Source organism: Hemitrygon akajei, chromosome 19, assembly GCF_048418815.1.
Source record: "Hemitrygon akajei chromosome 19, sHemAka1.3, whole genome shotgun sequence".
Taxonomy (NCBI): domain Eukaryota; kingdom Metazoa; phylum Chordata; class Chondrichthyes; order Myliobatiformes; family Dasyatidae; genus Hemitrygon; species Hemitrygon akajei.
The window spans coordinates 3577687-3593527 of record NC_133142.1 but is presented as its reverse complement, the minus strand read 5'-3'; the positions used below and the strand labels follow the sequence as shown (position 1 = coordinate 3593527).

General features: G+C 49.7%; 1 protein-coding gene across 1 annotated transcript in view; it reads left to right on the top strand.

Moving 5' to 3' along the window:
• LOC140741695 (uncharacterized) overlaps positions 1–15841 on the top strand; it is a 92873-nt gene that overhangs the window by 12431 nt on the left and 64601 nt on the right. Inside the window, exons 3-8 of the mRNA XM_073071982.1 lie at positions 1649–1758; positions 2941–3063; positions 8872–8945; positions 10185–10402; positions 14742–14907; positions 15398–15604. Coding sequence (XP_072928083.1) covers positions 1649–1758; positions 2941–3063; positions 8872–8945; positions 10185–10402; positions 14742–14907; positions 15398–15604 — 898 coding nt within the window. The remainder of the gene's footprint in view (positions 1–1648; positions 1759–2940; positions 3064–8871; positions 8946–10184; positions 10403–14741; positions 14908–15397; positions 15605–15841) is intronic.

The window sequence follows — 15841 nt, the reverse complement described above, 5'->3', positions numbered from 1 at the left end:
CTATACTCTTCAGTTTGTCTGCCTGGGATCAGTGGTCGCCTAACCAGGACTTGTGATCTGCACCGGCTGCTCAAACGACCATCCACCACCTGCTCCCATAGCTTCATGTGACCCTGATTGGGGTATGCCTACATCTTGTCTAAAGGTTACTAGCGGAGGGAAGGAGCACCTTATACCTCCTTTGGTAGAGACGTATCTCCACTCCGCCACCCAATTATACTATAATGCGTACTATTAGATAGACCTCAGTATGTGCGGTTGGGAGACTGTAGGTCTGACACGGTGGTCAGCAGCATAGGAGCGCCGCAGGGAACCGTACTCTCTCCGGTCCTGTTCACCCTGTACACATCAGACTTCCAGTATAACTCGGAGTCCTGCCATGTGCAGAAGTTCGCTGATGACACGGCCATAGTGGAGTGTGTCAGGAATGGACAGGAGGAGGAGTATAGGAAACTGATACAGGACTTTGTGATATGGTGCAACTCAAACTACCTGCGTCTCAATATCACCAAGACCAAGGAGATGGTGGTGGACTTTAGGAGATCTAGGCCTCATATGGAGCCAGTGATCATTAATGGAGAATGTGTGGAGCAGGTTAAGACCTACAAGTATCTGGGAGTATAGTTAGACGAGAAGCTAGACTGGACTGCCAACACAGATGCCTTGTGCAGGAAGGCACAGAGTCGACTGTACTTCCTTAGAAGGTTGGCGTCATTCAATGTCTGTAGTGAGATGCTGAAGATGTTCTATAGGTCAGTTGTGGAGAGCGCCCTCTTCTTTGTGGTGGCGTGTTGGGGAGGAAGCATTAAGAAGAGGGACGCCTCACGTCTTAATAAGCTGGTAAGGAAGGCGGGCTCTGTCGTGGGCAAAGTACTGGAGAGTTTAACATCGGTGGCTGAGCGAAGGGCGCTGAGTAGGCTACGGTCAATTATGGAAAACTCTGAACATCCTCTACATAGCACCATCCAGAGACAGAGAAGCAGTTTCAGCGACAGGTTACTATCGATGCAATGCTCCTCAGACAGGATGAAGAGGTCAATACTCCCCAATGCCATTAGGCTTTACAATTCTACCGCCAGGACTTAAGAACTTTTTAAAAGCTATTATTAATGCTTTTTAAGATAGTGATTTAGATGCATATCATATTTTTTACTGAGTTAAGTATTGTATGTAATTAGTTTTGCTACAACAAGTGTATGGGACATTGGAAAAAAGTTGAATTTCCCCATGGGGATGAATAAAGTGTCTATCTATCTATCTATAGTACCATGACACCTGGTTTCAACCACTTTCTTTGGCAGATCGTTCCATATACTCACCAAAAAATTGTCCCCAGGTCCCTTTTAAATAGTTTCCCTCTCAACCTTATCATCTGCTCCCTAGTTTTAGACTCCCCTCCCCTGGGGGTAAAGACTGTTACCACCCATTGTATCTTTGCCCCTCATAATTCTATGAGGTCATTTCCTCATTCTCCTACGTCTCAAGGAATGAAGACCTACCCTGTCTCCTCACATCCCGGCAACATGTTCATAAGAAGGTGATATATAATTGCAACTGTTTCATTCAGGATGTATACGATGGGGTGGGGACGGAGAGTGTGAATTGAATGACTTTCGAAGTTCAACCTTTTGCTCTCTTGTCTCTCTAGGCAAACGGAAACTGGAGTTTCCAAAGCAAACGTACGGCATTTTAAAACAGATAATTCACTCCAGCAAATTCAATGTCTACTTTGCCCTGGGCAAGGATTGCTCACTGAAGGTAGGACGGACCGGGGGCTTGGCCAGACCATCGATGGTGAGGTGGTTACATCAGAATCAGGTTTCATATAACTGAAAAGTATCATGAAGTTTTGCGGCAGCAGTACTGTACGGTACATAAAATGCCATAAATTACAGTAAGAAATATTTATATATATATTAAATAAGTAGTGCCAAAAGAGAGCAAAAGTAGTGAGGTAGTGTTCATGGGTTCACTGTCCATTCAGAAATCTGGTGGCAGAGGGGGGGGAAGCTGTTCCTGAACCGTTGAGTGTGTGTGTCTTCAGGCTCCTGTACCTCCTCCCTGATGGTAGCGATGAGAAGAGGGAGATGGGGGTTCTTGAGGACGGATGGATCCAAAAAGGCCTGGCACCTTCCCAGATGGGGTGTCATCCATAAGGATGTTTCCAGAGGTGGGAGAGTCCAGGCACACAGACTCCGAGTAGAAGGACATCCACCTGGAACAGAGCGGAGGAGGAATTTCTTCAGCCAGCTGCTGCTGAATTGATTGCCACAGGTGTCTGTGGAGGCCAACGTACTGGGTAAACGGGGTACCACGGTCCTGTAGCGGTTAGAGATTAGCGCAACACTGTTACAGCTCGGGGCCTCGGAGTTTGGAGTTCAATTCTGGCGCCTCCTGTAAAGAGTTGGTATGTTCCCTCCAAGACTGCGTGGATTTCCCTGCACAGTCCGAAGATGGTCTAGTTAGTGGGCTGATTGGTCATATTGTCAAATTGTCCTGTGATTGGGCTCGTGTTGAATAGCTGAGCTGCTGGGTGGTGCAGCTGGGCAGGTAGGGCCTGTTCTGGGCTGAGTCTCTAAATAAAAGTAAACATTTAAAGTGGTGGTTGAAAGGTTCTTGATTACTCATTGTGTCAAAGGTTAAGGGGTGAAGGCAGGAGAATGGGGTTGAGATGGAATGGGCTGAATGGCCCGGTTCTGCTCCTGTGTCTGACGGTCTCACGGGCAGCAGTGACTGGCAGACGGGATGGTGCAAGTGGAACATCTGGGTGAGGCTGTGCAGACGGGCACTTCACCAGGCCTGTGGTGTTTGGGTTCTGTCACTGGGACTCCGAGGGACACTCTGCTCCTCGGTGGTCCACGACTGGGTGGGTGGGGGATGCAGTGGGATCTCTCTGGGCAGAAGGACAATCGGTGACTTCCGACTGAACCCTCCCTGCAGGTTTACAACAAGGATTTCCGTGAGACGTTTGCAGTTCCTGGCTCTGACCTCAAAGCTGCAAAATCCATCATGTTTAACCCGAAGGCTGATGAGCTGATCACTGGAGGGGTCGGGGGAGTCAAGGTAAATACCTCCGCTGCTGGGGTAGCTGGCAGTCCAGGCCTGCGACTGGAGGGTGGGGTGGGGGCAGATTCTGACTCTGAGAGTGTGGGGACAAGGACTGGAAGCCTGGAGGTGGTCAGTACTGGGGTTGTGTGTGGGTGGGAAAGGGGGTTGCTTTGTTCTGTTGTTCCTGCTGTGTGTGTTGTGCTGTGATGAATATTGTGTACGTTATCAACCTGCCAGGGTGAGGCCGGACAAAATCCGGAGGAACAACGCCCTCGTATTCACCCTGGGGAGTCTATAGCCCAACAGCATTAACACTGAATACTCTGATTCAGATTGATTTATTTATCATGCGTACATTGAAACGTAGTGAGATCTGTTTGTGTTAACAGCCAGCAGATCCTGACAATGTGCTGGGGGCAGCCCACAAGTGTTGGCTCGCGTTCCGGCACCAACATGGCAAGCCCGCGGTGTTCAGCGGAACAACGAGGCTCCAGCTGTGGGGGCGGCACGGTCGTGTAGAGATTAACACAACACTTTACTGGCGACCCGGGTCCGATTGCCATCACACGGTAGTGTAGTGGTTAGCACAACGCTTTACAGTAACAGTGATCCAGGTTTAATTCCCATCACACGGTAGTGTACCGGTTAGCACAATGCTACCTGTGAGGAGTTTGTACGCTTCCCCGTGATCTCCAGGTGCTCTGGGTTCTTCCCACAGTCCAAAGGCGTAACCAGTTGGTAGGTCTTTGTAAATTGATGGGATTAAATTGGGGGATAGCTGGGTGGCTCGGCTCAAAGCACCAGAAGAGTCTCGTCCGCACTGTATCTCCATAAATAAATAAAAAATAACAACGGTAACAGAACCCCTTTAACCTCTGTCTGTGTGTCTCTCTCTCACGTACATACACACAGACACGTCCTCTATCTGCCTACCATCCCCCCTCACCTGGATCCAACTATCACCTCCCAGCCTCTGTTACTATCTCCACTCTACCTTCCTCCATCTGTCTATCACACCGCCCCCCTCCCCCAGGTCTGGATCCACCCATCTCCTGCCCATTTTCTCTCCGCTTTATGCTGCCTCTCTCCTCTCTATCTTTCAGTCCAGATGTGAAGTCTTGACTCAAAATGTTGATTGCCCAATGGTAATTAGTTTACCAAAGTTCTAATTAAATTTATTGTTAAAGTACACAACACTGGGATTTATTTTCTTGTGGGCATACTCAATAAATCCATAATAGAATAACTATAATATACTCAGTGAAAAACCGCACCAACGTGGGTATCAATGTCACGTGCAGTGAGGCACAGTGAAACTCAGGCACTGTGAGACAGTGAGGCACAGTGAAACTCAGGCACTGTGAGACAGTGAGGCACAGCGAAACTCAGGCACAGTGAGACAGTGAGGCACAGTGAGACAGTGAGGCACAGTGAGACAGTGAGGCACAGTGAAACTCAGGCACAGTGAGACAGTGAGGCACAGTGAGACAGTGAGGCACAGCGAAACTCAGGCACAGTGAGACAGTGAGGCACAGTGAGACAGTGAGGCACAGCGAAACTCAGGCACAGTGAGACAGTGAGGCACAGTGAGACAGTGAGGCACAGTGAAACTCAGGCACTGTGAGACAGTGAGGCACAGTGAGTGAGGCACAGCGAAACAGGCACAGTGAGACAGAGAGGCACAGTGAGACAGTGAGGCACAGTGAAACTCAGGCACAGCGAAACTCAGGCACAGTGAGACAGTGAGGCACAGTGAGACAGTGAGGCAGAGAGGCACAGTGAGGCAGAGAGGCACAGTGAGGCAGAGAGGCACAGTGAGACAGAGAGGCACAGTGAGGCACAGAGAGGCACAGTGAGGGACAGTGAGACAGAGAGGCACAGTGAGGCACAGTGAGACAGTGAGGCACAGTGAGACAGTGAGGCACAGTGAGACAGAGAGGCACTGTGAGACAGTGAGGCACAGTGAAACTCAGGCACAGTGAGACAGTGAGGCACAGTGAAACTCAGGCACTGTGAGACAGTGAGGCACAGTGAAACTCAGGCACAGTGAGGCACAGTGAAACTCAGGCACTGTGAGCCAGTGAGGCACAGTGAAACTCAGGCACTGTGAGACAGTGAGGCACAGTGAAACTCAGGCACAGTGAGACAGTGAGGCACAGTGAAACTCAGGCACTGTGAGCCAGTGAGGCACAGTGAAACTCAGGCACTGTGAGACAGTGAGGCACAGTGAAACTCAGGCACAGTGAGACAGTGAGGCACAGTGAAACTCAGGCACAGTGAGACAGAGAGGCACAGTGAAACTCAGGCACAGTGAGACAGAGAGGCACAGTGAAACTCAGGCACTGTGAGACAGTGAGGCACAGTGAAACTCAGGCACTGTGAGACAGTGAGGCACAGTGAAACTCAGGCACAGTGAGACAGAGAGGCACAGTGAGACAGTGAGGCACAGTGAGACAGAGAGGCACAGTGAAACTCAGGCACTGTGAGACAGTGAGGCACAGTGAAACTCAGGCACTGTGAGACAGTGAGGCACAGTGAGACAGAGAGGCACAGTGAGACAGAGAGGCACAGTGAAACTCAGGCACTGTGAGACAGTGAGGCACAGTGAAACTCAGGCACTGTGAGACAGTGAGGCACAGTGAGACAGAGAGGCACAGTGAAACTCAGGCACAGTGAGACAGTGAGGCACAGTGAGACAGTGAGGCACAGTGAGACAGTGAGGCACAGTGAAACTCAGGCACTGTGAGACAGTGAGGCACAGTGAGACAGTGAGGCACAGTGAGACAGTGAGGCACAGTGAGACAGAGAGGCACAGTGAAACTCAGGCACAGTGAGACAGTGAGGCACAGTGAAACTCAGGCACAGTGAGACAGTGAGGCACAGTGAGACAGTGAGGCACAGTGAGACAGTGAGGCACAGTGAAACTCAGGCACAGTGAGGCACAGTGAAACTCAGGCACTGTGAGACAGTGAGGCACAGCGAAACTCAGGCACAGTGAGACAGAGCATTTCAAGTGGAAGCGCTGTCGACGTTTCGGGCCGAGACCCTTCGTCAGGACTGGGTCTCGACCCGAGACGTCGACAGTGCTTCTCCCTATAGATGCTGCCTGGCCTGCTGCGTTCCTCCGGCATTTTGTGTGTGTTGCTTGAATTTCCAGCATCTGCAGATTTCCTCGTGTTTGCCTTTTAAGAGCATTTCAAGCATCAGTGCACTGAGGTAGTACAGGGGCAGGCAGCAACGGAATGCAGAATGAATGCTTACAGTTACAGAGAATGTGCAAAATTTGAATTATCACTGAGCATATGTTCATGGTCTTCTGCTGCTGGAGCCCTTCCACTTCAAGTTTCAATGCATTATGCATTCGGAGATGCTCTTCTGCACACCACTGTTGTAACGTGTGGTGATTTGAGTTACTGTCACCTTCCTGTCAGCTTGAACCAGTCCGGCCATTCTCCTCTGACCTCTCTCAGTACAAGGTATTTCCACTCACAAAACCTCCGCTCACTGAATGGTTTTTGTTTTTCACTCTGGAGGCTGTTGTGAGTGAAAATCTCAGCAGATCAGCAGCCTGTCTGACACCGACAGCCATTCAATGATCAAAGTCACTTAGATCTCATTCATTCCCAATTTTGATGTTTGGTCTGAACAATTGAACTTCTTGACCACGTCTGCATGCTTTTATGCATTGAGTTGCTGCCATGTGATTGGCTGATTAGATACTTGCATTAACGAGCAGGTGTACGTTGTGAAATTTGTTGTTTTGTGGCAGCAGTACAGCACAAGATGTAAAACTGTGCTGTAGGCCACGAAATGAAATGTACACCAAATAAATAATAGTGGAAAAGGAAAACTAAACAGTGGGATAGTGCTCAGGGGTTCATGGACCGTTTAGAAATCTGATGGTGAGGAGAAGAAGCTGTTGCTGCTAAAATGTTTGAGTGTGTCTTCAGGCTCCTGTACCTTCTCCCCAGGGTAATGAGAAGAGGGTGGCAGGGGTCCTTAATGACCATGTGGATGCCCACATTCCAAACGTGCGGGTTAGGATCCTTAATGATGGATTGTGGCTTCTTGAGGCACCGCCCTTTGAAAATATCCTCGAGGATGGAGAAGTTGTGTCCGTGAGGGAATGATGTGGGCAAGCTATGGCCCACATTTCACAGGAAGTGAAATCATGAAGAAAGGACAGCACCCTGCTTCCCTGGGGGGTTTGTGGAGATTCAGCACGACACCTAAAACTCCATCAAGCTTCTGTGGATGTGTGTGGAGGGTATACTGACTGGCTGTGAAGCCCACCCGGCCATTGAACACATCCGCAGAAAAGCAGCATCCATCAGGGACCCCACTAATCAGGACGTGCTCTCTTCTCACTGCTGCCAGGAGTCTCAGGACCCACACCACCAGGGTCAGGAACAGTTATTACCCCTCAACCATCAGGATCCACACCACCAGGGTCAGGAACAGTTATCACCCCTCAACCATCAGGACCCACACCACCAGGGTCAGGAACAATTATTACCCCTCAACCATCAGGACCCACACCACCAGGGTCAGGAACAGTTATTACCCCTCAACCATCAGGTCCCACACCACCAGGGTCAGGAACAATTATTACCCCTCAACCATCAGGACCCACACCACCAGGGTCAGGAACAGTTATTACCCCTCAACCATCAGGACCCTCACCACCAGGGTCAGGAACAGTTATCACCCCTCAACCATCAGGACCCACACCACCAGGGTCAGGAACAATTATTACCCCTCAACCATCAGGACCCACACCACCAGGATCAGGAACAGTTATTACCCCTCAACCATCAGGTCCCACACCACCAGGGTCAGGAACAATTATTACCCCTCAACCATCAGGACCCACACCACCAGGGTCAGGAACAGTTATTACCCCTCAATCATCAGGTCCCACACCACCAGGGTCAGGAACAGTTATTACCCCTCAACCATCAGGACCCACACCACCAGGGTCAGGAACAGTTATTACTCCTCAACCATCAGGCTCCTGAACCAGTGAGGATAACCTCAACTCTGAACTGATTCCATCAAGAAGGAGGTACAGGAGCCTCAGGACCCACACCACCAGGGTCAGGAACAGTTATTACCCCTCAACCATCAGGCTCTTGAACCAAAAGGGATAACTTCACTTGCCCCATCATTGAAATGTTCCCACAACCAATGGACTCACTTTCAAGGACTCTTCATCTCGTGTTCTTGATCTTATTTATTGATCATTATTGCTTCGTCTTTTGTATTTGCACACGCTGCCGTCTCCCGCACAGTTATTGAATGCTGTAGCTGAGCGCTCTTCCATTGATGCTGTTACAGTTATTATTCTAATGACGTCCACAAGAAAACAAATCTCAGGCTTGTATGTGGTGACACATATGTACTTTGATAATAAATTTACTTTGAATTTTGGTGACACTTGCGGGCTGTCCCCAGCACATCCTCGGACTGTGTTGGTTATTGATGCAACCAGTGAATTTCACTGTATGTTTTAATGTTTCGATGCACGTGTGACTATTAAAGCTAATTAAATCTATATCTAGTACCTGATTAGGAAAGTTTTAGAGGGATGTGGGCCAGCTGTAGACAGACATCATGGCTGACACGGAGAAGTGGGCTGTTTTAAGATTTGATGTGGACCTCTAGGCCTCCCGGATCTGTGAGGGAACGTGCTCATACAGTGATCCTCCTTGTAACAAGGGAAAGGCTGAGGGAACTGTGGGCAGAAGGGGTGTGGAGGGGGGGAATCAGTCACTTATGCACTGGGGATGCCCCCATTAAACAAGCATTTTTATCTCTTTTCAGTTCTGGAAGTACAGAGTCAACCCCAAGAGCACAAATAAGATTTTACCCATGTCCAACTATGAGCTTTTCTTGAGGTATTGTGATGATATATTTGGTGTTTCAATATGAAATGGTGTTTATTAGAAAATGAAATGACTTTGCCCTGAAATGCATTGGGTTTGTGATGCATTTGGATAAAAAAATAATTCAAGTTCAGATTTAAATTTCATGAATATAGCCAAATGAAACAGCGTTCCTCCAGGACCAAAATGCAAACACATTATCAACAGCACACAGCAGAAATAGCGCATGTAGTTACAATATAAAAAACATACAGTCACAAAGAAAAATAAATTTAGCCCAAGTCGAGATATCCTGGTGCAGCTTGTTCTTCCACTGAGCGGGCACCGGAGGGCAGCACCGAGCGGGCACCGGAGGGCAGCACCAAGCCGGCACCGGAGGCCGGCACCGAGCGAGCACCAGAGGGCAGCACCGAGCGGGCACCAGAGGACAGCACCGAGCGGGCACCAGAGGGCAGCACCGAGCGGGCACCGGAGGGCAGCACCGAGCGGGCACCGGAGGGCAGCACCGAGCAGGCACCGGAGGGCAGCACCGAGCAGGCACCGGAGGGCAGCACCGAGCGAGCACCGGAGGACAGCACCGAGCGGGCACCAGAGGGCAGCACCGAGCGGGCACCAGAGGGCAGCACCGAGCGGGCACCAGAGAGTAGCACCAAGAGGACGGACCAGCCCCCCAACCCAGAATGGATTCCAGCAGACCCACAGAGGCGACTGCAACAAGTGACCCCGTGGCCTAGGTCTGGTCTTTGCCAAAGCCAAGGCAATATCGCCAATGAACCTGTGAACTGAGTGTTAAGTTTTCTACATTACCAATGTCTAGCAGGGTCTTGGACCACAATAAAAATGTCCAGGACAGTCAGTTGTACCTTTTTATTGGACCGCACACTGTCCTATGGTACATGATTGGACCTGGAGTGGCCGCTGTGTCCGAGAAGAATGAGGGACTCTTTAAGATGGCGCTGATGAATCTCAGAGACTTCTGCCTAGTGGCAAATGAAACAAGGAAAGCAACAAAGTAGTTTGATAATCATTATTTTTCTGGCAAATGATCATCGCAAGCAATAGTCTGTAACTTCCCTTTGAACTTGGGAGGCAATTCGATGTGGCGGAATTGGGGCAAGGCAAGGTGGGTCAGTGGGACCTGAGCTGTGGAGAAAGGTTGAACCGGTTAGACTTTATGCTCTGGAGTGTGAGTGTGAGTGTGTGTGTCATGTATATGACATATGTACCTGTGTGTCCTTTCCGTCTCTGCAGGGCTGACTACCCCCACATGGGCGGCACCTGGGTGAAGAAGGTGGAGCTGGACATTGGGAGCCAGACGGTCCTCTGCTGTTCCGTCCAGGCTCTGTTCTGCTACAACACCGAGGGGCAGCTCCTTGTGGTGATCCCTCATCCACACAAGTCCTCTCTCACCGCCTGCATTTCCTCGCCCCACGATGAGTCGCTGCTGACTGCATCTGGAGATCATGATGGTAAGGTCTGGTAGGAAAGACATTCCCATGGGGTAGAACACAGAACAGTTCAGCACATCACAGGCCGTGCCAACCTTCTCATCTACTCTAAGATCAATCTAACCCTTCCCCTCCTACATAACCCTCCATTTTTCTATCATCCATGCGCCTATTTATGAGTTTCTTAAATGTCCCTGATGTGTCTGCCTCTGCCACCACCCCTGGCAGCACGTTCCACGCACCCATCGCTCTGCATGAAACACCTACCTCCGATATCCCCCCTGTACTTCCTCCAAACACCTTAAAATTATGACCCCTCATATTAACCATTTCCTCCCTGGGTAAAAGTCTCTAGTTGTCCATTCAATTGGTGCCTCTTATCATTGTGTATACCTCTATCAAGTCACCTCTCATCCTCCTTCACTCCTAGCTCACTCAACCTATCCTCATATGACATGGTCTCTAATCCAGGCACCGTCCTGGTAAATCACCTCTGCACCCCCTCTAAAGTTTCTTCATCCGTCCTTTAATGAGGTGACCGGAACTGAAGACATATTCCAACTGTGAATATTGTATGTACTCAATTCTGGTTGCCTCATTATAGGGAAACTTGTGTGGTGAAACCCCAAGAGGGGAAGGCTGATGCAAGGAGGGGATCTGGGGACGTGGAGGTGCATGTTGTGACACAGTGGTGCGGTTAGATCCCATGTAGGGGGATTATTTTGGCAATGCTCCTTGGCAATGTCACTTTTCCCCCAGAATGGGGTTTGACAGACCCCCCCACGCCTCCCAGAAGTGCTACCAGGGCTGAAGGGGTAAAGTGTGCCTCATTATAGAAGGGATGTGGGAGGGTGCAGAGGATGCTGCCCGGATTAGAGAGCATGTATCCTGACTTGGATGAGGAACTGGAAAGGTGAGTTAATGAGCTTGCAGGTGACGTGAATGTTGGTGGTGTTGTGGATATCTAGACTGAATAGTGTTGAAGGTTACAACCAGACTTTGACAGGATGCAGAGCTGGGCTGAGAAGTGGCAGATAGAGTTCAACCCGGAAAAGTGGGAAGTGATTCACTTTGGTAGGTCGAACTTGAAGGCAGAGAATAGGGTTAATGGCAGGATCCTTAACTGTATGGAGGAACGGGAGGATCTTGAGGTCCATGTCTATAGATGCCTCTAAGTTGCCTCACAAGTTTATAGTGTGGTTAAGGTGTACAGTGGGTTGGCCTTCATTAGTTGGGGGTTCAAGTTCAAGATTATGTTTCAACCCTGTAAAACCCTGGTTAGACCGCACTTGGAATATCGTGTTCAGTTCTGGTCACCTCATCATGGGGAGGATGTGGGAAGATGTGGATGTACAGAGGGTGCAGAGGAGATTCACCAGGATGCTGTCTGGATTAGAGAGGGTGCAGAGGAGATTCGCCAGGATGCTGTCTGGATTAGAGAGGGTGCAGAGGAGATTCACCAGGATGCTGCCTGGATCAGAGAGGGTGCAGAGGGGATTCGCCAGGATGCTGCCTGGATTAGAGAGGGTGCAGAGGAGATTCACCAGGATGCTGTCTGGATTAGAGAGGGTGCAGAGGAGATTTGCCCAGATGCTGTCTGGATTAGAGAGGGTGCAGTGGAGATTTACCAGGATGCTGTCTGGATTAGAGAGGGTGCAGAGGAGATTCACCAGGATGCTGCCTGGATTAGAGAGGGTGCAGAGGAGATTTACCAGGATGCTGCCTGGATTAGAGAGGGTGCAGAGGAGATTCACCAGGATGCTGTCTGGATTAGAGAGGGTGCAGAGGAGATTCACCAGGATGCTGTCTGGATTAGAGAGGGTGCAGAGGAGATTTGCCTGGATGCTGTCTGGATTAGAGAGGGTGCAGTGGAGATTTACCAGGATGCTGTCTGGATTAGAGAGGGTGCAGAGGAGATTTACCAGGATGCTGCCTGGATTAGAGAGGGTGCAGAGGAGATTCACCAGGATGCTGTCTGGATTAGAGAGGGTGCAGAGGAGATTTGCCTGGATGCTGTCTGGATTAGAGAGGGTGCAGTGGAGATTTACCAGGATGCTGTCTGGATTAGAGAGGGTGCAGAGGAGATTTACCAGGATGCTGTTTGGATTAGAGAGGGTGCAGAGGAGATTCATCAGGATGCTGTCTGGATTAGTGGGCATGTCTTATGAGGGCAGATTGAGCGAGCTAGGGCTTTCCTCTTTGGAGCGAAGGAGGATGACTTGATTGAGGCATAGATGAGCAGATAGCCAGAGACTTTTTCCCGGAGTGGAAATGACTAATAAAAGAGGGCATAATTTTAAGGTGATTGGTGGAAAGTATAGGTGAGGGATAGTTTTCATCACAGTAAGGTGGGTGTGTGGAACACACTGCTGGGATGGTGGTGGAGGCAGATACGTTAGGGACTCTTTGACAGGCACATGGGTGATAGAAAAATGGAGGTCTATGTGGGAGGGAAGGGTTGTGTTGGGTTAGGTAGAGAAGGTACCACTGGGCCAATGAGCCTGTACTATGTTCTATAATGAAAGGTCTTTCGCCTGAAATATCATCTCTACGTCTTTCTCCACAGAGGCCACACAATGTGTTAATTATTTTTAATTCCATCTATAAGATGCTTTAAGGATCTGTAAAGATAGACAGATTCAATTCCCCATGGTGTGGGCTCAGAGTATTGGGGGAGGAAGTGGATGAATTGGCCGTGGTTTTCAAATTAATATTTTGGTAATGTCGTTTGAGGTTTTGCTCATTATTGAGCAGAGAGACCCTGAAAGTGGCATCACGGGGAGACAAGGTGGTGAAGAAGGTCTTTATCATGCTGGTCTTCATCGGTCAGTGTAAAGTTATGTTGCAGCTGTAAAAGACACTGGTGAGGTCGCACTTGGAGTATTGTACACAGTTTCGGTCACCCTCTCAAAGGAAAGATGCCATGAAGCTGGAAAGTGTGCAGAGGACATGTTGCCAGGATTGAGTTATGGAGAGAGGTTGAACAGGTCTAAGATTTTACTCACTGGAGTGAAGGAGAGCGAGGCATGATTTTATACAGAGTAATAACATCGTAGGGTGGTAGTGCTGTCCTTGTCCCAGCAATGGGGAATCAAGAGCTAGAGGGCACAGGTTTGAGGTGAGAGGGGAACCTGAGGGGCATCCTTTCCACTCAGAGGGTGCTCAGAGGGAAGTGGTTTATGGAGACAGTGTAGAATAGACCTTCCGACCCTTTGAGGCGTGCCACCCAGCAACCCCCCAATTTTAATCCAGCCTAATCACGGGACAGTTTACAATGACCAATTAGCCTACCAACCAGTACGTCTTTGGGAGGAAACCAGAGCACCCGGAGGAAACCCACTTGGTCACAGGAAGAAACTCCCTGGCGGGAATTGAACCCGAGTCGCTGGTGCTGTAAAGCATTGTGCTAACCGCTACATTACCGAGCTGCCCACAAGGTACATGGAGACGAAAGGTTTAGAGGGATGTGGGACAACTGGGACTAGCTTTGGTGGACACCTTGCTCAGCAGGGATCAGGTGGGCCGAAGAGCCTTTCTGCCGGCTGTAAGACTCAGTGACTATGTGGCCAGGCAGAGATTTTGTTTGTGCGCCATCCGGGCACACAGAGACCATTCCGTGACGGGCACCTCAAAGTGAAACAGGGTGTCACAGAGATGGTGCAGTGCACGCAAGGACGTAGCAAAGTCGATTGTGAGGTCAAGAGCCCATCTTGCAGTGCTAGGGAACCGTCCGAGAGTCTGATAACAGAGGGGTAGAAGGTGTCCTGGTGGTGCGAGCTTTCAGGCTTTTGTATCGTCTGCCTGATGGGGGCGGGGGCGGAGAGAACAGAGAATGTCCGGGGTGGGTGGGGTCTTTGATTATGTTGGCTGCTTTACTGAGGTAGCGAGAAGCATAGACAGAGACCGTCAGCTTTGGAATTGTGGTTAATATCGCTAACATGCTGTATGTTGTGAAATTTGTTGTTTTGCAGTACTATAAGTTACTGTAAGGAATATATAAAAATTAAATAAGTAATGCAAAAAGTGAGCAAAAGTAGAGGGGCAGCGTTCGAGGGTTCATTATCCATCCAGAAATCTGCTGGTGGAGGGGAAGAAGCTGTTCCTGAAATGTTAAGTGTGAGTCTTCAGGCTCCTGGAAGTCCTCCTTGACGATAGTAATGTGAGGAGGGGGTGTTCTGGGTGCCAGGGTCCTCAATTATGTATGCCGTCCGTCTGAGGCATCGCGCTTGGAAGGGAGGCTGGATTCTGTGCTGAGCTGTGTCCACAAACCCCCCCCCTGCAGTTCCTCCGCGATTACCGTGTGGAAGGCAGTGAATTAATGCAAGGCGTCACTAATCTTCATCGTGCTTCCGTTCTTCAGTTAACCTGTGGACGAGGAAAGGCGTCTTCGTTCACAGGTTTACCGGCCATACTCGTGCTGTCACAAACCTCGTGCTTCACCCTGAAACCAGCTCCATCTTCATTTCCGGCTCGAAGGATGGCACCATCAGGTTCTGGTCGCTGGACACACTGACCCAGCTCCTCAGGTAACTGCGGGACAGGAGACGTACCCAACCCCATTCCCAGCCTTTCTCTGAAGAGTAGCAGCAGACGGTTTCTTTGCGAATACAGCAAGATGCCGGAATCTGAATTAGGTTTATTATCAGTCATGAAATTTGCTGTTCTGTGGCAGCATTACTATTAATTATAATACAAATATATGACAAATAAATAGTGGCAAAATGTGAGCAAAAATGAGGTAGCATTGTTGGGTTCATGGACTGTTCAGAAATCTGATGTCAGAGGGGAAGAAGCTGTTCCTAAAACATTGAGTGAGTATCTTCACTCTCCTGTTCCTCCTCCCTGATGGTAGTAATGAGAAAGGGGCATTTCCTGGGTGGTGTCGGGCTGGTGAGTGTGTCAGGGTGTTCGGTGCTGTTGAGCGTGTTGGCGTGTTGTTGAGTGTGCTGTGGAGTTGGGTGTTGTTGTTGGGCTGTTGTAACAGGCTGGTACTGACTGTCCCTGTCTCTGTTGCAGCCTGCCTGTGCTGGAGGAGGGTGTCGAGTGGATGGGACTGACGGAGGGCGGCCTCCTGTACTGCTGCACCGGCCGACATGCCCACATCTACTCCCTCAGCTACTTCGCTCATTTCTGGAGCCGCCTTGGCAGCAGAGTCACTCACCTGGATACCGCATCGGCCCACCAGAAGACAACTCGGCTCAGCGTCCTGCTGGAGGAGAACAGGTGGGAAGGAAGCACGTTCCTGCGGTTCATGTCCAGAACACTGTTTACTCTTTACCTGTGCCGCACACTACGCTCGCATTTTCAATTATATTTTAGTAACTTAATTGTGGTAATACTTTGCTTTATGTGCTGTGTGTGATATATGTTTTGTGGGTGGGGGGAAATGTTGTTTTGTTTGGTGTATAATATGTATTGTGGGGATATGGACCATGGACGGACAGGAAACGGGGGATATGG